We start from the raw sequence: 24,836 nt of genomic DNA on the forward strand, positions 1-24,836 counted from the left end.
CTAATTTAGCCATTATCAACTCCAAACAGGTGGGTTTTAAGTTGAGATTTAAAGGCACCCAGTGTTTCAGCTGTTTTACATCGAGTGTGTTAGTACTGGGTCTCCTCAACTACAACTGGAACTGCTTTTATTATAATTGTAATAACGTTAATGGAAACATGTTTAATGACAATTCAGATTAATGTGATTATTACTCCATTCCGTAGTATACAAAGCTAATTTCTTGTCATATCAACACGACTCTTGTAAATGTTTAACAGGCGCTGGTGTTACAATCAACATCACAACTAAAAAATGATCAAATTAGTTTGTAACATTAACTTATTATAATTTGGTCTATTGTTCAGTGGTTTACCACCAGCCTTGACCAGTAAATAAATATTGTAAAAAAAACAAAAACAAAAGGATTTACAGAAATTTGCTTGCTTTTGTTTGATGAAAGCCATGGCTACTATTATCAATATTTAAAGGAAAGACTTAAAATTGTATTTATAAATAGCATCTGGCCTTTTTTGTTGGTGTTGCTCCTCTCAGTTCCCCCTAACATTTCTGGAGAAAGCACAACTCAGCATCTGTCAGTGCTGCAGAAGGGTCAGGTAACTCTGGAGTGCAAGTCTGATGCTGTTCCACCTCCAACTTTGACCTGGCTCAAGGATGGCACACCACTCCAGGTCAGTAGCGTAAACCATTACTAGAATAGAACATAATTCTTCTTGGTTAGTTTGTACCTTAATAGAGAAGCACAGTGTATCAGCATACCCATAAAAATGTGTAATATTAATACAAGTGAAATAGAAACTATGTATTGATGTCAAATATACAATGCATACTCTGTCTTACATTTGTATTCATGTCTTTCACACGTGTAGAAATCACCACGGCTTCGTATTCTGTCCAGTGGACGCTATTTACAAATCAACATGGCGGCTCTCTCGGACAGAGCTCAGTACACCTGTGTGGCGAGTAACATCGCGGGCAAGACCACTCGACTGTTTAACCTGACTGTTAACGGTAAATAAAGTCAATAGTTTGAGACATTAAGAAGTAAACAAAACAAAATCGCAATAAAATTGGACATTTTGTCTTATGAAAAGTCAAACTATTTTAGTAATATGAACATCTATCCTATCAGTACCTCCAACTATCAAGGACGGCTCTCAGATGGTGGTGGGACACATCAGCAAGCCAGCGACTCTTGAATGTGTGGTTAGCGGAGTGCCACCGCCTCGAGTCACCTGGAGGAAAAATGGAGCAATAATAGCAGAAAATAACCCCAGGTACAACATGTTCTCCTAAACCGTCTTCTTGTATTACATTAAAATATTACAATATTTTAATGTCCATATCAATGTCTAATTTGTTAATATTTATCCAGATATACATTTGCAGTGGATGGATCTTTACACATCCCCTCAGCTCAGGTGACAGATACCGGGCGCTACCTGTGCATGGCAACAAATCCGGCTGGTACACAGCGCAAGAGAGTTGATCTTCAGGTTTATGGTGAGCAATAGTTATGCATGAACAAAGCAAAGTTAAGCAGAGCTGCAGTCACTACTATTTCTTTCCTCTCATCTTGTAGTGCCTCCTTCTATCGCAAGCAGTCGCACCAATGTGACGGTGATTGTCAACGTTCAGACCACCTTACCCTGTGAGGCCACCGGCATTCCCAAACCCGCCGTCAGCTGGCTGAAGAATGGTCGACCCATCAGTACTGAGCAGAATCAGAACATGTACAGGTCCATTCAGGTTTCCTACCACTCTTTACTCATTCATAAAACATAAATCCTTTTTAAACCACGTATCTCTTTGCATGTTGTGTGAAAGGTTGTTTTGGGATTTACTGTTCTTTGCAAAAGTATTCATACCTCTTGAACTTTTTCACATTTTGTCAGAATATGACTACAAGCTTTGGTGGATTCGTTGTGCACATTGCAACACAGAATAACGTGTAGCTTTGAGGTAAAATTGTACATTGTTTTACATATTTTGTAAATAAAATTGTAGTGTGTGTTTCAGGCATACACTACAAGGGAGTAGTACTCTGATATTTCTAAATAAAAACAAATTAAAGCAACCAACTGCACCTGGAAGGCTTCCAATTTATAAACAGAGTCTGCTTGCATGTACTTTAAAGCAGGATTAGGTTAGCAATAAAAGAACCACAAGATTTGTAAATTTCAAAATATGCTGTTCATTGAATCTTATGAAAAAGGAATATAGTGTTTTACAAACAAAACATAATCATCCACCAAAACTTACAGGACATCATAAAGAATGTATTAATCAGACAAGTATCCAAGCGGCTCATAAAGTTTGGAAAAGCTCCAAAGATGCACAGCTCAGGTTGAACAACAGCATGACAGCTTTTGATTGTGCACTTAACAAACCTGGCCTTAATGGAAGAGTGGCAGAGATGTTTATGGTCAAGATGTCCAAAGTAAAGTTTATGCACCAGGGAACACTGCAAACATGTAGAAGAAGCTGCTCTGGTCTGATGAAATTTACAAATAGTACCACATCTGTTGCAGGCTGCAAGTCCTAAACCTGGCACAGCGCTTTGCCTTCCAGCTGGAGACAAAGGCTTAAAACACACTCTGAGCTACAATGGAATAATTTAGGTTAAATCATTTTTATGTGTACTGTTGGCCGAGTCAAATTCCAGACCTGAAGCTACTTTCCAACCAACGCGACTGATCTCGAGCTCTTTTGCAGGAAAGAGTGTTCAGAAATGTCCTCTGTTAGATGTGAAAAGGTGGAACAGTCATACCCCAAGAGGCTTTTGATTTTTATTTGTAAAAAAAAAAAAAAAAGAAAGAAAGAAAAATATGGATCCTTTTGCTTGTACTTCAACATTATGTTCCAAATTCTAGCTCTTTCACATAAAATCCTAATAAAATAAATGTGGCAAAGTTAAGAGTGTGTGAATATTTTTACTTTAGCATAGCTCCTTTTTGTAGTTTGTTTTCAAAGTAGTTATACATTTATGGTAAATGGCCTGTATTGTATAGCTCTGTATTAAGTCCAGACGACCCCAAAGCACTTTGCACTACATTCAGTCACATGCGGGGATTTATTATTTACAGATTTATTATTTACAGCAGGTTGTAGTTAATTACAACTTCTTACCATGCATTTTCTTAAAAATATTTATTTCTCCTAATAACTTTTTAGATTGCTATCATCAGGCTCCTTGGTGATTATAGCTCCTACAGTGGAGGACACTGCAGAGTACAAATGTGTGGTTTCTAATGAAGCTGGAGAGGAATCCAGATTAATTACTCTTTCAGTTATTGGTGAGAAAAACAATTGTTTAGATTTCATCATTCTTGTCATTATTTTTATTGAGTTTTGTAGCTCAAGATGTTTTTTAATTCCACAAAAAAATTTGTTGTCCTAGTTCCTCCATCTATAGCAGATGAACCCACTGATATAGTCGTGACAAGACTGTCCCCGGTGGTTATTGCTTGTACTGCAACTGGGGTGCCTGCACCTGCAATCCACTGGAGCAAAGGCGGCATGAAGCTTCTCAATAAAGGGGAAGGATACAACATTTTGCCAACAGGTTAAACTTTTATTCATGCAAAACATATTCTATAATGTTAGCTAAATATTTCAATATTAGTCCACTAAATTATTTATGCTCTTTGTCATTTTAAAAGCTTGTTGGGTATGATTCATCTGAACTTTTGTAACTGATGTGAAGCATATCGGTTTGTTTGTGTCCCTCAGGTCAAGTCCAGATCCCTGCTGCTCAGCTCAGTCACGCTGGACGCTACACCTGCATGGCCAAAAACATCGCTGGCTCCACACACAGACATGTGCAGCTAACAGTGCAGGGTATGCAGACTATTACGAGCTTTATAAGTACTTTATTAATGAAGTTAATACACACTACAAGTACAAATTCTTCAGCCAAATAAGTCATAAGCTGTTGGATTTTTTTTGAAAGAAATCAACATTATGCGTTCATGAGCTACATTTTTAAGTGGCTCCATGAAGCCTATCGATTTATTGAGAAGTCAAACAACACTGCAAATATAATATTATAATATATTTATCTAGATAAATATATTATAACAACTATAATATTAATATTATAGTTGTGCAAATTCGTTTGCACAACTTTTTCAGAAACCTTATTTTGAAGGAGAAAACTCTGAAATGTATAATTAAATGCCAAAGTGTTTTATTGCTACCCTATTATTATTATTATTATTATTATTATTATTATTATTATTATTATTATTGTTTCTGATTTATTTCTAACTGATTTCTAAGTTAAGTTGGACGCAAGGCAGTCATAATTACACCTAAAATATAAACTCTAAAACTACGAAGCACTTTTACTGTAGAGTTTGAAAGATGATGAGTAGCACCGTTGTCTTTTCTCCGTTCGTCTCTTCAGAACTGCCGGTGATCCAGTCCCATCCTGCCACACTGGATGTGATCTACAACAGCACCGTTACTTTGCCCTGCAGAGCCACAGGCTCACCCAGACCCTCCATCACCTGGCAGAAGGAGGGCATCAACATACCCGCCACTGGTAACCACTTCTTCTGTAGTCCCATGCAAAAATATTAATACCCCTGGAGATATTTCCACATTTTGTTGCAGTACTACCATAAACTATAATGTTTTTATTGAGAAGTTGTATACGTTTTCATCCTTTCTTTCTGTTTTTCTGTCATTTTTCATGACAATACTCAATGATGCCCTGATTACTGGACTGCACAACTAATAACTGATCAGATTCATCAGTCATCAGATTCTCCCATCTGAGCTGTCAATCCCTGCAGCTCCTCCAAAGTTCCCATGGCTCACCTGTCCTCTTCTTTAATTAAAGCTCTCCCTGGCTGGACTCTAAGTTTTCACTAGGCAGACATTTATTGGCAATTTTGCAATTGTGAAACACAGTCTCCTTTATTTGATGATGGACTGAACTGTTTTCCATGACAGGTTTAAAGCTCGCAATATAGTTCTGCTTTAAACTTCTCTGTAATTTTATCCCCTGACCTTACTGGTGTGTTCCTCTCTCTTTTACTCACTATTGTTCTCTGGCAAACCTTTTGAGACCTTCGCAGAACACCTGGATTTATTATGACAATAAGTTACACACAAGTTGATGTTGCTTCCCAAACAGGAATTTGATTTTATTCACGAGTATTGGAGTACACTGAATGCAAATGCCTGGCAGATTTTCTTTTGTCAAAACCTGCATTTTCTCCTCTACTCCACATTAAGCACAGCCATAAATCTCTTGTTTTGCTTTAGGTGGAGGTTACACAATACTTCCTGATGGAAGTCTCCAGATCTCCAAGGCGTCTCTCGCAGACTCTGGGACCTTCATTTGTGTAGCACAAAACCCTGCAGGCACTGCACTGGGCAAGACCAAAGTCAGAGTGCAAGGTGGGTGATGTCGATTAAATCAGCTAATTTTCACTTTTCTCACACAAATCTCTAGCAGACTTACTCTATATTTGAACACGTTATATCTTTAATCAATCAAGACACTGTTATACCATTAGTTTTCTGATCACACTTTCTAATGTCTGAGTAAATGAACTTTCTGTTTGCAGTTACTCCAGTGATCCGTTCAGAGACTCAGGAGTTACTTGCACTTTTGGACTCCTCTGTGACTCTTCATTGCGAAGCTGCAGGATCGCCTCCGCCCTCCATCACATGGCACAAAGACGGGCAGCTGCTGAGTGACTCCGGACACCAGCGGCTGCTCAGCTCAGGATCCCTCCAGATCACCTTCGTTCAGCAGAGCGATGCTGGAAGATACACCTGCACTGCTGCCAATCCTGCCGGCACTGACAGCTTGGATTTGACACTTACTGTACAGAGTAAGTTGGAAACTTAAAGTTATTATTCAGAGATAAAAAAAACAACTTTGTGGTGCTTTTATGTTTTAGATCTGATTCCTAGCTGGATTTTTAGAGAAAATAGTAATGTCATGTAGAGATCCGATGAAAAATCATTGATGTTATTTATTTTGATTGGCATTAACAATCGAATGGCTGGTCGGGAAATCAAAAATCCCAATTTCTTTCTAATCAATGAATGCACCATAAGAGCTTTCACATCCAACTAGATAACTTACTGATAACCTAATGAGATACAAGCTCTCATAACTATGCACATTGTATTCAAGTTATTTGTATTTCTGGACAACGAAATTAAGTTTGTGGAAGAAAAAATAGAAATTGGCTGTTTGACCTAACAGTAACGTGAGTTGGGTTGCCATGTGGTACTGAGGCAGATTTCTGCATATCACATAATCTCCCGATTAAAATCTTCTGTGGTAAATTTAGCTGTTTAAGCAGCATTCAAAATCCACCAATCTGACCTAAATGGTAGGGTGGTGAAATGAAGGCCTTCCTTAAAAGTTTTACAGAGTTGCTGAAGGACTCTTGGACTTTTGTCATCAATGGTGTTTAAAAAGAAGGTAGTAGAAGCCCATACAGTATACTTTCTATGACATGCTTGGCTGACTTCCAGAACTGGCAGATTAAAACTTTATAGATCAGTCAGAAAACTGGGGTATCAGTTCATCTCCACTCAATATTATTATAGGGATGTCCAAAGAAATTCCAAAATTGTAAATCAATTTATTTACTGTTATATACTGAAGGTTCTGACACTTTTGGAAGGAAATACATTCCTGTCCTTTATTATTATTATTATTATTATTATTATTTATTTTTTTATTTATTTTATTTTTTTATGTTATAGTTCCTCCTTCTATCAGTGGTGGAAAACAGGAGGTGGTTGTTGTGGAAAAAAGTCAGGCTCAGCTGATGTGTGTGGCGGAGGGCATCCCACAACCCGAACTGTCCTGGAAAAAAGACGGGAATCCTCTCAGCGAAAGCCGAGGGGAGTTCACCATCCTGCCATCCGGGGAGCTGATTATTGACAGCACGCAGGTATGAAAACACACAGACCAGGCTTAACTGGAAATGTTTGTGTTTCTACTCATTTCTTCACACAAGTTCTTGTTCATTTTTGTGGGTTAACAAGAATGTTGTGGTTTTTTTTTGTTGGTTTTTTTTAATAATAATATACCAGCCTGAAGATGCCGGCAGTTATACTTGTGTCGCAATGAATTCAGTCGGGGAGGACAGCAGGACGGTGACGCTGTCGGTTCATTCTCACCCCTCCTTCACCAAACTGCTCACAGATGTTTCTCTCAACAAAGGAGAGCGACTCGTGCTGACCTGTGGTGTCAGTGGAATCCCAACACCCACCATTAAATGGATCATGAACAACAAAAATATCCCAGGTACGATTTATTACAAAATTGGTTGGTATTGTCATTCTTTTAGATGTTTCTTTGTAACACCTTTAAATGTGTTTTTTTTTTTGTGCTTGTCCCACTGCTTTAGTCCATTATAATCATGTGAATGGTCACAGTGAGCTTGTGATAGAGAGAGTAAGTAAAGAAGACACTGGTACCTACACATGTGTAGCTGAAAACACAGTGGGGACTATCAAGTCCCTGGGATTCGTCTATGTTAAAGGTAAACCAAACTCTTATGAAACATTCATAAAGGGATTGTTCTGAGTTCTGTTAAAGGTTGTAAGTAAAGAATCCAGATTAGGAGCTTGTGGAGGCTGAAGTTAAAATCCAGTTTTGGGGTAATCCAAAAACAACAACATTGCAACCCAAGGAGACATTTTCGCCCCAACATGTGTGTGAAGCAACAATACCTTCTAGATTCTTTGAAAAAGATAGTTTAGTTTTATAGTTAAAGAAAACTTATTTTGATACTAGGCTTAATTTTTACTACCAAGAAAAATAGCACACTTCTACAATGGGAGAATTAATAGATTTTTATGAATGGATCATTTAATAGTTATGGAAAATGGTGAAAAAATCATATTTGTGGTCTAATCACAATGACAAATATTGATAAAAATTTATGTATTCCCTTTAACAGTCGTGTCTATTTTTATATTGCATGAAGCACACATTAACTCTCCTAAAATGTGCGTCTTTTAGTTTTATCGTCTAATAAATTCTAGCAAATGTATCTGAATGTATTCTCCAGAGCCTCCAATAATCGATGGGGACCTTCACGCCAGCCAAATTGAACCTCTTGGTGGTAATGCTGTTCTGAACTGTGAGGTTCGAGGCGACCCGCTGCCAACTATCCAGTGGAGCAAAAATGGCATAAACATCCAGATCAACAACCGAATCCGTCAGCTGGATAACGGCTCCCTGGCCATCTACGGCACAGTGGTAGGAAATGACACGTGTAAAAAATTTAGCTTTGCAAAACTTCTTTGCATTTTTCTAATTTAAAAGGACATATATTAATCTGTTTTATTGTAATGTACAAAATAGATCAAAATCTGACTGAAAGGGATACGTGGTTTATCAACTTTTCCTTTTTGTATAAAAAAAGTTTTGCACGCATTTGCATTCAGATCCCCTAAATAAAATCCAAGACAACCAAATGCCTTCATATGTAATCTAGTCAGTTTTTAGAGTCCAGAATGATGCAGCTGGTCAGAGATTCATTATTGAACAAAATGCATCATTAATACCAAGGAAGAGAATCTTTAAGGAGGGTTAGGTTGCAAAACAATATCCCAAGTTGTAAGAGCTCCTGGAACACTGCTGACTGATCATATTTCAAAAATTAGAAAATGGAAAATGTGTGGCCTAACTGAGAAACAACAAACATGCTTACTTCCAGATGTGCACACTTAATTGAGTCAATTTTCTTAACTGCTTTTTTTTCTGTTTGTAATTTTGCAGTAAAAGATGGCCACACAAACTCTTGAGTAGGGAGCTGACTAAAAATGCATGGCACATTTTTCAGACTTTTATTGGTAAAAAATGTGAAAAAAATGTTTTAGATTTTGCACTACTTTGTGTTGTATTTTCACTTAAGAATACAACACATTGGCGTTTATTGTTGTAGCATGAAAAGATGCATTTGATGCATCTTTAAAATGTATTTGACAGAGTGAAGACGCGGGCAGCTACATGTGTGTAGCAACAAATGATGCTGGGGTTGTGGAAAGAAGCGTCACCCTTACACTTCAGAGTAAGCTTTTGGCTTTTTCACTCCAGTTTAGCTGTAAAAACATTTAATTTGTGAAGAAAAAGAAGAGTTACTGGTAGAGTTAATCTAACAGACGTGTCCTCTCCAATCAGGAGCACCAGTTATAACTTTGGAGCCAGTCGGAACAGTTGTGGATGCAGGTACCACTGTGGTTCTTAGCTGTAAAGCAGAGGGTGAGCCAGGACCCACGATAGAGTGGACCCAACATGCACGCCCCCTGCTGGCAAACGACCGCTTCTCTACCCTGTCGAATGGCTCCCTCCGGATCACCAGTGCCCAAAAGGAGGACACGTCTGAATACGAATGCGTGGCCAGGAACTTACTCGGATCAGTGGTGGTCAGTGTCGCTCTCACTGTCCGCGGTAAGATGACGATTATTATTCCACTTATTTATACTTGGTGAAAACGTTTAAATACTATACGATTATGAAAAACTGTTAACTTTAGTTTCTTTAGTTTCTGAGTTTGTAAATCAGAAAATTACAAATGAATGTGTGCATGTGATTTATTTTGCAGTTCATGGTGGATATTCTGAGTGGACTGAGTGGGGCATCTGCAGTGTGTCCTGTGGTGCCGGTACCCAGAAAAGAGTCAGGCGGTGTAACAATCCGTTACCCGCTAACGGAGGCCGCCACTGTGCAGGATCAGACGCAGAAACACGCAGCTGTCAGGGGAAACCATGTCCAGGTGCTTTATTAATAATATTTGAAAAATGCTCTGGTCTGTGTGCAAATACAAATTCTAAAACCAAACTTTTGTTGTTTGCAAAGTGGATGGCAACTGGTCTCAGTGGTCTCCCTGGGAGGAATGTTCACAAACCTGTGGCCAGGGCAACAAAACGAGGGTCCGGAGCTGCAGTAACCCACCAGCTCAGCACGGGGGCAGGCCATGTGTGGGGAAGGCAGTGGAAGCTATAATGTGCAGTATCAGACCATGTCCAGGTTAGAAGGCTTACAGTTAAAATATCTAAACTAGATGAGTTTATATCTTAGAGAAACACTTGCAACTCAGCATAATTTGTTTTGCGTTCTTAGTGACGGGCAACTGGGGTTCTTGGCTGTCATGGAGCCCCTGCAGTGAGACCTGTGGTAAGGGCGTACAATCCAGGATCCGACTGTGCAACAACCCTCCTCCAGCATTCGACGGCCCACAGTGTGACGGCACAGACACCCAATCACAAGTCTGCAAGGAGAAACCCTGTCCTGGTAAGAGGCTGTTGGAGTAAAGACATTGATTAAAGTAAACTCAGACCTTCCCTACAAAAACGCAAAATCTTACTAAGTATTTTTGGTCTAGTTTCTAATGCATATATCTTACATTTAAAATAAGACAAAACTGACTTACAAGTAACTTTTCAGCAAGATATAGGGACTTGTTTTAAGTAAGTAATTCCTTATTATTGTTTTGTTTTTTTTAAGTCCTTGTTCCACTGATAGATTATTTTACCCATACTCACATTTTTAAAACTTATTGGAGTTGTACATAAGTCTTCAAAAATGTAATATTCTGTATATGTACCATGACTGTTGATGGAAAGTGGTTGTACAGTCATTACAGCCACTATAAATAATCTGAACCTCTAATATTTCTGTTTTTGTGCTCTCCAGTGGATGGAAAGTGGTCATCATGGATGAGTTGGGGGCCCTGCAGTGTTTCTTGTGGCGGTGGGAGCAGACAGCGGGCACGCCTCTGTGCAAGCCCCGCCCCTCAGCATGGTGGCAGAAAGTGTGAGGGAAATGACGTGCACACTGATTTCTGCAATAGCGACCGCTGTCCGAGTGAGTTTTGAATGATAAAAATAAAGCACTTGTAAAGAAAACAGATTTTTCGCTCTGCCTTATTTCTCTATTTTCACTGTTTGTCAGTCAATGGTAACTGGGGACAGTGGAGTAGCTGGGGCAGCTGCAGCAAGACATGCAACGGAGGTCAGATGAGGCGCTACAGGACCTGTGACAACCCTCGACCTTCTCATGGTGGGAGAGCTTGTGCAGGAGCCGATTCACAGATGCAGAAATGTAGCACTGCAGACTGTCCTGGTGAGTCAGTACCACACCGTCTTAGTCTTGGTTTCATGTATTAACAATTACTTGACTGCTATAAAATCCTCTGTTTTTGTGATGTATTGCAGTGGATGGTAACTGGAGCTTATGGCAGACCTGGGGAGGATGCTCCTCTTCCTGCGGCGGAGGAGAAAGGACACGTGTCCGACTTTGTAATAACCCGCCTCCCAGTAATGGTGGCCGGCTTTGTCCAGGTGACCCCACTCAGCTATCAAGGTGCAACAATCAGGCATGCCCAGGTAATGACATGATCTAAAATTTGCATATGTGATAATATTTATCTCTGTAAAATATGGATGTTAAGTTGCAAATAGGTTGTCACATACTTGTTATGTATGTGTTGTCTGGCCATTAATTGTGATTGATTTGTTGAAGTTCCTTGTGTTTCTGTATTCACAGTCATAAACATTTTCTCTGTTTGTCAGGTGGGCCTCATAAAACTCGAGGAAGCATCATAGGAAACATTAATGACATTGAGTTTGGCATCGCCTTCCTAAATGCCACAATCACTGACAGCAACTCGGGCAGCAAAACCATCAAAGCCACTATTTCAAATGTACCAAGAACTTTAGGTCAGCCTTGAATACACAACTTTATTTGTATATTTTCACTCAACGGTACATAGTTCCATTAAACTTTGATTGTAAAACTGAATGTATAACATTTAACTGTAAGGTCCTGCAATGAGGAAGCTCATCTCCATCCTGAACCCCATCTACTGGACCACTGCACAGGAAATAGGAGAGGCTGTTAACGGTTACACCTTGACAGGCGGTGTCTTCAGGCGAGAGACACAGGTGGAGTTTGCTACAGGTAGGTTTTGGTCATGGTCAAATAAACACACACTAAAAATAAATTTAATTGGGTGACTGAAGTTTAGTTCAACTGGATTCTGCTAGGTGAAATTCTGAGGATGACCCACGTTGCTCGAGGCCTGGACTCTGATGGAGCTTTGCTTCTGGACATTGTAGTTAGCGGCCATATTCTGCAGCTGCCTTCACATGCTGACATAAACATCAAGGCAAGTGGTATTCAAGGTTTGAGGACAACTGTTTTAAGGAGAAAATTATGAAGAAAAATTTGTTTGCAAAAATTCTGAAAGAGCTTTTTTGTGTTTTTAAATAAATCTGCCTCCTCCTTTACATTGCAGGAACAACTTTAAAATGAGAAACTGAGTTTATGTGCTCTTGCAGCTATTAGGAGAATAGTTATAATCTTAAACTGGTGGTTGTTGAAAATTACCTTATTGAGCATAACATCAATTTACTTATCAGCTTTGGTAGCTCGTTAACAAAATTCAGTGTACATTTTTTTTCATGTCTGATATGAAAGTTTTTTTCATTAATTAATTCAAAACTCCAATTTTGTTGATGTCAATACAGTTTAAAACATTGTTTGTGTTTTTCAGCTGCAGTTTTTTAGCAAAGGACGAAGAAGATGAATTTTACCACTGAGATGAAATACATTTTGTCATATAAAAACTCTGTTTTGTTGCTCTTAAAGTATTCTACCTGTCACTGTCGTTTTCCACTAAACCTAAAATCCTTTTTTGTCTTGCATTTGCTATTTTTCTGCTATTTTTCTTGCATTGCATTGACATCTTAAACAAAACGAGGAGAGTAAAGTGTGTCTTACATGTGATGAAAATCTAAATATCGGAGATGATTTTGAAAGCATTAATGAATATTTTTTGGTGAACTGCTGCATACATAACGCTGTGTATTTGTTTAGGACTACACAGAGGATTACATTCAGACCGGTCCCGGTCAGCTGTACGCTCTGTCCACCCGCATGTTCACCGTCGACAAGGAAAGTGTGCCCTACTCCTGGAACCACACCATCTCCTATGATCGTACTAAAGGAAAGATGCCCTTCCTGGTAGAAACGCTCCATGCCACGGCCATCAGCGCTCTCTACCGCCCCCTGGAGGAAGTGTTGGAATACAGCATCCAAGCCAGTATAACCAAAGGTGGTTATGAGCAAAGCAAGGTCCTTTGAAGATACACATTGCAGTCTGCTTTCAGGTTAAACTTGAAAAAGCCAGACGGCCACTGTGGTAGTTGCTTTGAATGCACTTTAAACGTCCGTCCAATTACTGAGTTATAATGTTTTAATCATGTGATGTAATAGACCTAAGTTTGATTGCAGCTATTTCAAGAAGGAAGACATATGGGAGTTTCCTAACTTATTCCTTACCAGAAATTGAATTTTTTGTTTTGTTACATTTTGCAGAACATTTTTGAAGCTGTCATTTGTATTACTTATTACTTATATTTAATACCATATACACAAATAAGTTACACATAGGTTTTCATAGGTGTTTATTATATTTTTATCTACCAGTAATTGTAGATGGTCTACTTCTTCCAATATTAACTTTTGTTAAACTCTGATTTAAAAAATCTCCAATTAACTTTACTTTCAGTTCTGCCTAAGTTTAAAATTATATTTAACTTTTACAGATTACATAAATCACAAATACAGTAGCAATGTTCTGTGGTACTTAATATTGTGCCGACTTCTTGAAATGTGTTTTTAAGTGGATAAAAATATTAATTCAAAGGAATTTCATCAAGACCTCTGGCTTACTTCAGGTTTGGGTTTTATAGTGGTTTCATACTGGTCTTTTTCCAGGTGATCGCAGCAACCAGTGTCCTCATGGCTTCACTCTGGTGTCTGCTGGGCCGTACTGTGCAGGTGAAGTCTATTCCACCACATGCCAAAACAAAACATCAATACCAGCTGTCACTAATGTCACTTTAAATATGCCTATTTGATTGTTGGAGTTTATTTCTGTGTTCTTTGTGGTGCAGATGAAAATGAGTGTGACGTTGGGAACCCCTGTTCTCATACCTGCCACAACACCATGGGAACCTACTACTGCTCTTGTCCGCATGGCCTCACCATATCAGCTGATGGCAAAACCTGCCAAGGTATGAAATGTGCAGCCAGGCTTTGCATTGATTCTGGGAGTTAACTGTCATCCTCACAACCTACTATGCTCCTGATTTGCTCTTTGTCTGTGTTTTAGACATTGACGAGTGCTCCCTTGGTGGAAACATGTGCCATGGCGGACAAGACTGTGAAAACACCATTGGTTCCTATAGATGTGTCATGCGCTGCGGCCGTGGCTTCAGGAGAACGGCTGATGGGCTCAGCTGCACCGGTACAGCAACAGATGCAGATAATTATTTCCTGGCTGAATGTGTGATCTGTCTTTATTAGAACTCACTGTATAATCCTCAGATGTGGACGAGTGCTTGGAGTCCCAGCCGTGTCATCAGCAGTGTATGAACACCATAGGAAGTTATCGTTGTGCCTGTGAACCGGGCTTTCAGCTCAGGAACAGACGGTGCATCGGTGAGTCAAAATGCACTTAGAGATTACTCAGAGTAGTTAAAAAACATGCAATGAAGTTAGTTGCAGTTTTCACATACTCTAGTTTAAAGTTTACAATCCACATAGAGTCTATTAATGAATCTATTAATAACATCTTAACAACATGTGTGATAACAGGACATATAAAAAATTGCAGGTCACTACTGAAGGTTTTTTAATTTTCTGCACTTCAAATAATAGATTTTAAAATTTCATATTGTATGGCCTTGAACATGAACGTATTCAAGAGTTGCCTTTAAATCTGAACTAAATGTTTACTGTACCCTACCAATGAAAGCCAAAGATTATGTTGCCAAACCATTTTTCATCATCTTAGTTATTGGTGTATTTTCAATTTGCGCCTTATATTTTCCTTTTTATGTGATGTCTAAAGTCTTCCCTTATTTCTTTAATTTATTTCTTGTTTTTCATATATTTCTTGGCTGTTAATGTATTTTCCTGTAATGTACTTTCAACTATGTTGTGCAGGACCGGTGCAATAAAAGTAAACTTGTGTTGTCTTGGAGTATTTTAATGAGTAATAAAGCAGTTGTTTATCTTTTTTATGGGGAAAAAAATATATATTTTTAATGTCTAAGCCATTTTTTTTTTGTCTTATGTTGTCTCAGACATAAACGAGTGCAGGCAGAGGGTTTGCCGTTTGGATCAACAGTGTAAAAACACGCGAGGTGGTTACACCTGCATCGATCTGTGTCCGAGTGGAATGACCAAAAGTGGGAACGGCTCATGTGTGGGTGAGTGACTGGCAGCTCAGGACAGACGGCATCAGCTAAAGGGGAAACATGAATAAGCACACAGAGATGATGCCTTCTTTGTCTCTGGCTGTTAGACATCGACGAGTGCAGAGATGGGACGCATCAGTGCAGATTCAACCAGATCTGTGAGAACACCAGAGGCAGCTACCACTGTACGTGTCCACGTGGTTTCAGATCTCAGGGAGTGGGACGCCCATGTGTTGGTACGTAAAAATCTTGTGTTGTCTTCCCAGCTTAAGAAATAAAGAAAATTTATACAATTAAAGCATATAGAAATATAAGAAAGGTAAACCTGCAACGTAATGCCGAGCTATTTTAACTGGATATTTGTCAGGTTTGCTCATTTCCTGCTCTTTGCTAAAGGTCCTGTGCTTCTGCCTGCAATTTTTTATAAGTTGGTCTTTTCATTTAAATTAAAAATAAAATTTTAAAAATCATCTTACGCCATACCCATCCGCTGCATGCATATGTGACCAGATGCTGCTATGAAAACTGCTGACTGAGTCTTCACAAAAAGCAACTGCTTTGCTTTGCAGAACAACATTGCATATTATCAGTTCATTTTAAGGAGGAAAAGCTGCTATGTTTTCTTGATGACTTTGCTTGTAAGTGGAAGTATTTTTCAGCGTTTTTGTATTTATTTTGCTTTTGTTTTGAACTGCAGTTGTTTTCATTTGCTTTATTTTTTGGCTCCTTTTTAAACTTCCTCAACACATGTTTCTCATCTTTCCTCACAGTACTTTTAGGATGCTTTCCTAACCCTCCTCTCCACATGTCAGTCATCTGTATGAAAAGCTGTGAATGGCTAAAGCACAAAAATGCCCAGGATGGAGCATCAGAAGGAGATTTATTTTATCTTTAATGTTGATTTATCTGTAAGTGTAACTCTTAGCCCTTGTTTTGCTCATGTCACTTAATTATACAGCCAGGTCTTATTATACAAAGATCAAGTTGACTGTTTTTGTTGTGAGATTTGGCAACTCTTACCACTTCATTAGACATAATGAGTGTAAAAATAATCTGAAAAGACCAGCACCACTGCTCTTTGTATGCCTCTTCTTCTTTCCACCTTCTTCTAATTCTGTCCTCTCTGTCACCTTTGCATTTGGACACAGCTCTGGTTTTGCTTTGGCATTCAGTTCCATATTATCTGTGTTGTATTAACCCTGGGTGAACCCTATGTTTTTCTAGTTTCGTATATAGAAACTGAAAGCTAATATCAGTTTTATTCAGCATAGTTGGCTAGCCTGCACTCTGCCTAACAGACACACTGCTACAGACTTCTAGCATGGCCGCTTTATTTTCAGAAGAGCAATAGTCCTTTAGTCTAGTAGTGTCAGAGTAGTATAATGGAAAACTTCAAGGGTGTTGACATTGCTAACCGAACCTTGAAACCTACCTGTCGATGCCTTGCACAGTCTCAATGCATTTCTCAGTAAACATGAAAATGTTCTATAATGCAGTGAGGTTAATAATATATTCCATTTTCTCCTCTCTGTCCTTATCTTTCTTTACTCCTAATATGTTGTTTCTTCACTTGTGCATTATCTTTCTTCTTTTCTTTCCCCTCCTATTTTTCTTCCTGTCACTTTGTCCTTCCCATCTTCTCCTGGTGCTGGTCTTCCTTTGCACTGAGGGCAGACATAAATGAGTGTGAGCGGCTCCCTCGGCCCTGTGCCCATGAGTGCATCAACACCCCTGGTAGTTTCAAGTGCACCTGCCCACCAGGACGCCACCTGCTGGGAGATGGCAAGTCCTGCGCTGGGCTGGAGCGTCTACCCACCTACGAAAGTTACTCGTATGGCTACCGCACGTCCCAGTCCTCTCCCGAACAGGCGCCCAACCAGCGGCTGTACCACAGCTTTGCTTCTCACAGCTACAACTCCTTCACCGCCACAAATAGGCGCTACATGAACCGTAACCGGAGAGAGGCTCACAAACGCCGCTCAAGGCAGAGTTTCCCTGCTTGTAAGGAAGGTTTTGAGTCCAGGGTTGGCCACTGCTTAGGTAACTATGTAGCACGGGCAATGCTGACATGACGGAGAAGAGTTAACAGAAAAACTTTAAAGACTTAATGCTGCTTGATGCTTTAAATTTGTTACAAACGGGGAAGAAAACTGTATTTTGTGTTTCTTTGTGTGGCACCAATAGATATCAATGAGTGTGAAGTGAGGGACGTCTGCCAGCATGAGTGTGTGAACACACCAGGGAGCCACCGGTGCCTCTGTCCTGCTGGTTACCGCCTGATGGCTAATGGAAAAACATGTCAAGGTGAAACTCTAATCTCTTGAACCTACGGGTTGCAGAGACCCAAAGATTCTGCAATTGATTTAAGTTTGTGAATGTTTTACTGAACAAACATTGGATTGAGAGATAACCTCTACACTCAGGGATGAACCATTTGCTATATCTACAGATACAGACGAGTGCCTGGAGCAGAACATCCAGTGTGGAGTAAATCGGATGTGCTTCAACACAAGAGGAAGCTACCAGTGCATCGACACACCCTGTCCTCCGAACTACCAGAGGGACCCAGCCACAGGGTAGACAGTCAGATTCAGATCTTGATTAATGCCCCAATGGGCAATCAATAAGTCAAATCTGTCTCACAGCAAATTCAAAGCTAATTTTATCAAGCATGTACGGTTTTCACCTTGTAGGTTCTGTTTGAAGAACTGCCCACCGAACGACCTGGAGTGCACACTGAGTCCATATGCGCTGGAGTACAAGCTGCTGTCTCTGCCTTTCGGCATCGCAGCCAACCAGGATCTCATCAGGTTGGTGGCCTACACACAGGACGGCGTGATGCACCCCAGAACCACCTTCCTGGTGGTGGACGAGGACGTCACCTTGCCCTTCGCCCTCCGAGACGAGAACATGAAGGGCGTTTTGTTCACCACGCGGCCGCTGCGAGAGCCGCACACGTACCGCATGAAGGTGCGAGCGCTCTCTTACAGCGAGGACGGCGCCATTGAGTACCAGACGACCTTCATCGTATACATCGCTGTCTCTGCCTACCCTTACTGAGAGCACTTTAAATGACGCGAGGTGAAGATGTGTGGTTGAAATGCGCCTTCAGCTTGCAGAACAACAGTGTGGTGAGAGTGATATGATGTGGTGTTTGGACTTTTGGCCACCGCAGTATGAAGACTGAAAGACTGATGTTAAGTGTGTGCGAGGCCAGTAAGCGGCTACAGTTCTGACGATGTATGGATGTAATGGGAATATGAAAGAGACTGGAGAAACAGGGATAAAACTGATCCTTTCCTCTAAGCTCTGCCAGTCTGTAAGGAATCAATTATTTTAGTTTTTTATATTTTGACTTCACATTTTCTCACATCATTCAAATGTATTTATAAGGTCAGTTTCCTTATAGTCAATGTGTAATTCCAACTACCTAATATTACTTTACTGGAAAGTGCTTGAACATCAACACAACTGAACTTCATTTACTAGTAGAGGTACGTGGTGCTCATGTTGGAAATCGGAGGTTTCCGGGTAGTTTTCATCTGTTTTGTTGTCATGGAAACTGCTCCATCAGCAACAGTATTTTTTTTTTCTTTCCAGGAAATACCGGGATGTATTTTATTTTAACCTGTACATAATGCTTTAGCTCAAATTGTGATGCAGTACCTCTCCTAATTTTATTAGTTTTTGTAATAAAAAATTTATAAACTACACTGAAAAAATAAAATACTCATGCCTGTAGTAGAAGTCAACCTAGCAACACAAACTAGATGCATTTAAAATTTTAAACATTGTCACGATGCACAAATATGGACATTTTGGACAAAAATCATTACATTCTTTCAACCCTTTCAATACATTGAAAAAAAACCAACCACACCTCTGCACTGCTTTTCTGCTTGTGTTAAACACCCCACAGTCCTGTGATGTGTCAAAATCAGCACCACATACCGAAACAAATTCCACAAATTCCTCTTTTTCTTCGAAGAAGTTTAAAAACAACTTAGTTTTTGTGAAAAACAAGATATAAAAACTCAAACATGATGACTTAGAAACAGACATTTTTTTTTTGCATTTGTAAACATTGACCAGATCATCTGCAAAAATGTGGACATTAACATTTGAGCAGAAATCTGTTAGTGTCAACAAGAAAGTCTGAAAATGTAACTGAAAAGCAAAATCTTTTCTGCTTAATGAATGACAATCTAAAAAATGTGACTGTTTAGACATTAAAGTGAGAATATTAATGGGCCAATCTGAATTGCCTTTAGGTGAGTGTGATCCACTTGCAACCCATAAAAATATGACAATTGTTTTTCTAAGCCACCAGAAACTGTGGGCTAATTATATAAACCAAAATAAAAACATCAAGGTGAAAATATGATCAGCAGTCATACTTTTTATTTTTGTTCCAAAAAAAGCACAAACATAAAAAAAAGAAACATTTGAGTAAGGCAGTTAGCACGTAGGTTTGCTCTGTTCCTTGTCTTCTCACCTCCAGGCTTGAAGAGCATCACAGAAGAACTACATGAAGCAGAAGAAATCATCTGGCTTCATGTTAAATCTTATTACTGCATTAGAAACTGTATCTAATGTTTGGATGCATCAGAATTGATTACAAAATGAAAACATAATCCATATTCAAATAGCAACCAGAGAGTAAAATACTGGACAAAATAAGTAAACTTCACTGTTTACTCACTGAGGATGCTTTTCTCAACATGTTGAACCACAACAGACCTTGCATCTGATAAACAAGCTCAGCCAATAACCACCTAAACAGGCTACTTAATTCAAATGAAAGAAAAACAAAGGATTTGGCAACAGACAATCTACCCTAGAAGGCAGACAAAACATCTTATAAAATGTACTTTAAATAGTCTTGCTGTTACTTTGTGGTTGTTGAAGAACCTACAGTCAACAGGATGTTTTAAAAAAACGTAAAGCAGGAAATTAACTTGAAACTTAATACAAAAAAAAAACTTATTTGTGGCAAAACAAAATGTGTAGAAAAGATGGGTATGAAATGTATGATTTTAAATTTTAAAATGGGATCAAGCAGACAATATAAACATCTCAACTAAATCCCCTCTTGATATACGGCAAAACTAAAATCTAATCTGCAATAGAAAAGCTTTAATATCGAACTGTGGAAAACTGTTTTTTATTTCAATTTAGTGGGGATATGAGGAAAATTACTGAGAAGAATGCAGATTTTGTTTTCTAAGGTTAAATTAATCTTAAAATATAAACACATATTCTCATTGCGCCGTAGTTTCCTGTAAACATTACCGTTTAGCCACATAATGACCTGTTCAGCAGCAGAGGGGAGCAAATGGATGTGAGAAAACTGCAAAGTGGGATTACCATGAGATGCATCATGGGTATTAATCCTCCCCCAGCAGCCCCTCAGGGTGAATGCCGACCCCCGTGGCTCATATTATCACCCGCCATCTGTAACTGTGCTTTTCTGCAGACGCCCACGGCTCGAGTGTTATTCTCAGAGGGTTTACTGCATTTATTCACTCAGACGTGAAGCCAAAACAACATAACGCAAAACAAATACGAACAGAAAAGGTTTGACTATTGATTATTGAAATTCCACCAGCGTTTCTGCTAAAATGCAGAGGTACCCCGCTTTTTATGAACACTGATCTCAGAGTTGGGCATCACTGGTGGAAAGGAATCAGCACATAGATGTAGAAGGAAGGTATTTTTAGCACCCTGTGAGGACTTTAGGCTGTGATGACTGAAAAAGAAGGAAAAAAAGAAAATCAGCTTTCAAACCCACTCTGACCCACATTTCAAGTCCTACATTTTTGCCTCAAGTAAATCAGCATCTCAGTGGGTAAAAAGAACAATAATCTGGTTTTCCTTTCAGCTTCAATGCCTTCTGGTAGAGGAACAGTGCAGCGTGTCAGTGATGTGACGTGCCTCTACGCTCTGCTGTTAGACCGTTTTCCTCGCCGTTAGTACCCTGACGATGCTGCCCACGCCTCCTGCAGCCAGAGCCTGAAAACACAACACAAATTAACATCATGGGATTAAATCTTGCACATTTTTCCACTTTGACAAATAGTAAAAAATCTTTATTGACAAGTCAGTTGATATGATTTTAAGGATGTGTTCCATTAAATTTGGATATTATCAAAAATAACATTTATGTTAGTAACTGAACATAAGAAGTGAAACATACTTTCATTTCAGACTATAAGCATATAATGATTTTGGCTTCCAGATGATTAAAACTAAATTTGGTTTAACTGAAACTGTGAATATTACATAAAACTATTTTAAAATGTGATGCCACACATAATAATGTGAAAGAATTGCGACTTAAATGGTCTTAAGTTTGATGACACAAGAAGCTTAATCTTTATCATCTTTCCAGACTTGAAAAACCGTTCCGAAGTCTTTTCAAGAATAGGTAGACATCCTATTTCTCTTAGGAAAACAATTTTTACAACAATTTATACCTACAAAATAGTTTGGGAATACTTACTTTTTCGTGCCACTGCAGCAGGACGGCGCTGCTGTTTTCTGAAGGTCTCTCAAAGCCTTTGTAGATGTATTTCATCAGCAGGTCTACCCCGTTCTTGTCAAGCGACTGCACCGCTTTCTCGATGTCGCTGCTCTTGAAGGCACTCAGGACCTTCAGCACTAGACCTTCAGCTCGATCCTGATCAGGAAAGAGGAACCTTTACAGAACACAGCTACCACAGACTCACTCAGATGCTATTACAATGCTAAAATGATAAATCCTGAGCAACACCAACTATAATCTGAAGCCGGAATTATGTATGCCATTAATAATTTTGCAAACAGTTCTCCTTACAACTCAAATTTTCTATTTTATGATTGCAGTAAAAAATAAAATAAATAATACATCTCATCTAATTAAAACTCAAGTGACCAATCTGCTGTCAGTGTATGAGTAAAATGCATTATGATTAAATGTGGTCACGTTACAAAGTTTATAAGAACATTATTTAAATAAATTAAAGATTAAAACAAGTCACCTTGACGTTCTGATTCTTTGTATTGATTGGTGGGTTCTTCAGGACTGCATGTAACGCCTCTATGAGATTCCCTGTGAACGGAAGGTTAAGGATGCACACACTCTGCAAGGACTTGCACTACCTTAAAATGATGGTTATAAACACGTACCCTAAATATATATTCGGCTCCTGTAGAATGAAATTATTTAGCTATATGGCTTCCATCTAGTGCTTCAACAATGCATAGACACAGAGAGGATGAAAACAAATGCATTCCACACTTTTAAGATTCTTCAGTTTTCATTTCATACTTTAGGGCTAGTTTGTGTCGGCTTATCACAAAATACATTAAAGTTTGTACTTGTAATGTGGCAAAGAAAAAAAATTACTTCAAGGGGAAATTTGCAAGAACCTGTGTAGGGAGCCTGGAGCAGCAATCCCTGGAATGTGACTGTCAGGCAAGTCTGGACAGTGATGGGTGTTTTGCTAGCAGGCCAATCATTCGGGCAGCAGCAGAAACTTATGGAAGTGCACGTAAAAAAAACTATCAGTAAACACAAAAAAATAAATTATTCGCTTAAATTCTTCATGTACCGTCAAAGTACCAATCCTGCATGCTTATAATGTAAAGGATATTGTCTGATGAGGGAGTCCACCTCTGCCTCGTCAGGACCCAGCTGATTTTCTCCGCCGTCCTCCTCGTCCACAAATTTGTTCTCGTCGTACTCATCCACGTCCACTCGCCTGAAACGGGCGGACACTGTGTTCTTCGACATCGCTAGTGTTATTTAAAGGTCCGACTCTGAATCTGACGAGGGAGACGGTTTTAAGCTTTAATTTAGCCTTTTTAAGTTTTTTTTTTTTTTTTTTTTTTGTCTTTGACGCGGCTGTCAGAGACAGGAAGACAGACGGCTTCCTGGCTGCTTCCTCTTCCTTTTTGCGACGTGTTTGTTTTGTTTACTCACTACCGCCATCTAACGGGCAAAGCAAGACGCTACAAGTAGAGAGGGTGTGAGCTCATACACGTGACGCTAGAGGGCGCACAAACCTAATAAATAGAGGGATAACTGAACAACCAATGTTGACGCCTCATCGATTATACAAGAAGACAATACTTTATTATTCTTAATATGTATGAAAGGCTTTAGTTTTTGTTTCAGGACGATAAACTAAAGCCTTGTGACTGACGACACGTTTCTTATATGTCTTATATATTCTTAGCTTAATATGGTTTTGTTATAATAATTTAGACTGTTTTCACTACAGTGCTAAACCAAAAGGAATGAGTTAATATTGTTTCAAACACTTAATTTCACTTTCAAATAAAGCATAAAAATAAAACCTCTTTAATAGTGAGATATACGTAAACTTTACTTTCTGTCCATTGGGTGGTTTACACACACAAAAAATGCTCAGACAAAAGTAGCAATTCTTTAAAAATAAGAGTAAAAATAAATTTTATAAGACTTTATTTTGTGCTGTGGTTACCATGAAGCATATCTTGTGCTAATTACTACCAGGTGCTTTTCAGTGACTTTTGCTTTTATATATAATCATGTTGTTTGCCATTGTGGTTTCTTCTATCTATCTATCTATCTATCTATCTATCTATCTATCTATCTATCTATCTATCTATCTATCTATCTATCTATCTATCTATCTATCTATAAAATGTCACGCCAGTTTTCCTTCTCTAGCTTTAATTTGACTTTGTAGCTTTGCATCTCAACTGCTTTGTACCAAACGCAGAAAACAATTTACTAATCTACCAATATATTTTCTTAAGCAACAAAAAGGAGCTTAATTTGGCACAGCATTGACTTTTTCGTGCCTTTGATTTATAATGCTAATAAACTGAGATCAGTGAGTGAGTCTCACTGATCTCATATATTTCTCCTGAGAGTAGCAGAGTGTTCAGTGTAATAGCATCCAGATGGAAGACTGGGCAGTGATGAAATTTGTTTATCTTTGCCTGTGTGTTTAGCCAGTGTGTCTTCTGACCACTACTGTTCAGTCAATGGAAGTTTTTAGCAACTGGATCAACCCGACTGTGCAGACCACCGCCAGAAACATGATCTCAGGGTTTTTCTGATTCACATCATCACATGCTTTTGCAGAAGTGATTCAAACTCTGCGTGCTCCCATAAGACTCTCACTCTCACAAGTAACTGTTACTTAAAATTAAATGGAGAAGAGAAAAACATCTGCTTCAAATATTATGGGATTTTGTGACGTTTCTAGGGAAAATAGCTTACTGGCACAAAATTGTTACCAAGAAAAAAAATCGCTTCTTCTGGGAAGCGAATAAAAGAGGGACACACCTTTTCTTTGATCGTATGTGTGCGAGTGTGTGTCTGTGTGTGTGTGCGTGCGTGTGTGTATATGTTGGAAGTGGAATTTTAATTCTCTATCGCTCCTGTCTAGACTGCTGGCCCTTTGAATCAGGAGGAGAAATGATAACACTGACTGATGCCCTTTCCAGTTAACACGCACAAGTACGAGAAGCGTTGCTCACTAGACTTTCTGGACAGGAGCAAAGTTGACAGTAAAGCTTGAACAGAGACACAGGACAGTTTCATT

The 24,836-nt window shown here is 39.0% G+C and overlaps 2 protein-coding genes across 4 annotated transcripts in view; one reads left to right on the plus strand and one right to left on the minus strand.

Moving 5' to 3' along the window:
* hmcn1 (hemicentin 1) overlaps window positions 1–20,858 on the plus strand; it is a 92,189-nt gene extending 71,331 nt beyond the window's left edge. The window contains exons 71-107 of one of the 3 annotated variants that reach the window (XM_015016978.1): window positions 535–671; window positions 870–1,011; window positions 1,133–1,277; window positions 1,376–1,503; window positions 1,583–1,739; window positions 3,175–3,296; window positions 3,401–3,565; window positions 3,733–3,840; window positions 4,409–4,546; window positions 5,275–5,409; window positions 5,580–5,849; window positions 6,739–6,929; window positions 7,072–7,285; window positions 7,389–7,523; window positions 8,055–8,245; window positions 8,978–9,059; window positions 9,170–9,439; window positions 9,594–9,764; window positions 9,848–10,018; window positions 10,112–10,282; window positions 10,685–10,855; window positions 10,943–11,113; window positions 11,206–11,376; window positions 11,563–11,709; window positions 11,813–11,950; window positions 12,037–12,158; window positions 12,869–13,106; window positions 13,772–13,834; window positions 13,951–14,070; window positions 14,169–14,303; window positions 14,384–14,497; window positions 15,145–15,270; window positions 15,366–15,494; window positions 16,933–17,298; window positions 17,443–17,562; window positions 17,708–17,834; window positions 17,952–20,858. In XM_015016978.1, coding sequence (XP_014872464.1) covers window positions 535–671; window positions 870–1,011; window positions 1,133–1,277; window positions 1,376–1,503; window positions 1,583–1,739; window positions 3,175–3,296; window positions 3,401–3,565; window positions 3,733–3,840; window positions 4,409–4,546; window positions 5,275–5,409; window positions 5,580–5,849; window positions 6,739–6,929; window positions 7,072–7,285; window positions 7,389–7,523; window positions 8,055–8,245; window positions 8,978–9,059; window positions 9,170–9,439; window positions 9,594–9,764; window positions 9,848–10,018; window positions 10,112–10,282; window positions 10,685–10,855; window positions 10,943–11,113; window positions 11,206–11,376; window positions 11,563–11,709; window positions 11,813–11,950; window positions 12,037–12,158; window positions 12,869–13,106; window positions 13,772–13,834; window positions 13,951–14,070; window positions 14,169–14,303; window positions 14,384–14,497; window positions 15,145–15,270; window positions 15,366–15,494; window positions 16,933–17,298; window positions 17,443–17,562; window positions 17,708–17,834; window positions 17,952–18,318 — 6,068 coding nt within the window. In that variant the 3' untranslated portion in view covers window positions 18,319–20,858. The remainder of the gene's footprint in view (window positions 1–534; window positions 672–869; window positions 1,012–1,132; window positions 1,278–1,375; window positions 1,504–1,582; window positions 1,740–3,174; window positions 3,297–3,400; window positions 3,566–3,732; window positions 3,841–4,408; window positions 4,547–5,274; window positions 5,410–5,579; window positions 5,850–6,738; window positions 6,930–7,071; window positions 7,286–7,388; window positions 7,524–8,054; window positions 8,246–8,977; window positions 9,060–9,169; window positions 9,440–9,593; window positions 9,765–9,847; window positions 10,019–10,111; window positions 10,283–10,684; window positions 10,856–10,942; window positions 11,114–11,205; window positions 11,377–11,562; window positions 11,710–11,812; window positions 11,951–12,036; window positions 12,159–12,868; window positions 13,107–13,771; window positions 13,835–13,950; window positions 14,071–14,168; window positions 14,304–14,383; window positions 14,498–15,144; window positions 15,271–15,365; window positions 15,495–16,932; window positions 17,299–17,442; window positions 17,563–17,707; window positions 17,835–17,951) is intronic. The other 2 variants (XM_015016979.1, XM_015016980.1) reach the window with 2 other exon arrangements.
* Window positions 20,859–20,872: 14 nt separating this feature from the next.
* On the minus strand, window positions 20,873–23,176 carry arpc5b (actin related protein 2/3 complex, subunit 5B). The gene is made up of 4 exons (XM_015016982.1): window positions 22,893–23,176; window positions 22,278–22,350; window positions 21,761–21,937; window positions 20,873–21,270 (listed from the first exon to the last, which is right to left on the minus strand). The coding sequence occupies exons 1-4, from the start codon at window positions 23,030–23,032 to the stop codon at window positions 21,208–21,210; spliced, it is 453 nt and encodes a 150-aa protein (XP_014872468.1). The 5' UTR covers window positions 23,033–23,176; the 3' UTR covers window positions 20,873–21,207.
* Between the last annotated feature and the right edge of the window lie 1,660 nt (window positions 23,177–24,836).

Source organism: Poecilia latipinna, unplaced genomic scaffold (assembly GCF_001443285.1).
Source record: "Poecilia latipinna isolate Pla-1442-1.1 unplaced genomic scaffold, P_latipinna-1.0 Scaffold2087, whole genome shotgun sequence".
NCBI lineage: Eukaryota > Metazoa > Chordata > Actinopteri > Cyprinodontiformes > Poeciliidae > Poecilia > Poecilia latipinna.

Coding starts and splice junctions, on each gene's coding strand:
- arpc5b (XM_015016982.1), bottom strand. CDS start 23,032: ATGTCGAAGAACACAGTGTCCGCCCGTTTCAGGCGAGTGGACGTGGAT. Junction 22,351..22,892: donor GTGGACTCCCTCATCAGACA/ATATCCTTTACA, acceptor CCTTCCGTTCAC/AGGGAATCTCATAGAGGCGT. Junction 21,938..22,277: donor CAAAGAATCAGAACGTCAAG/GTGACTTGTTTT, acceptor TTTCCTGATCAG/GATCGAGCTGAAGGTCTAGT.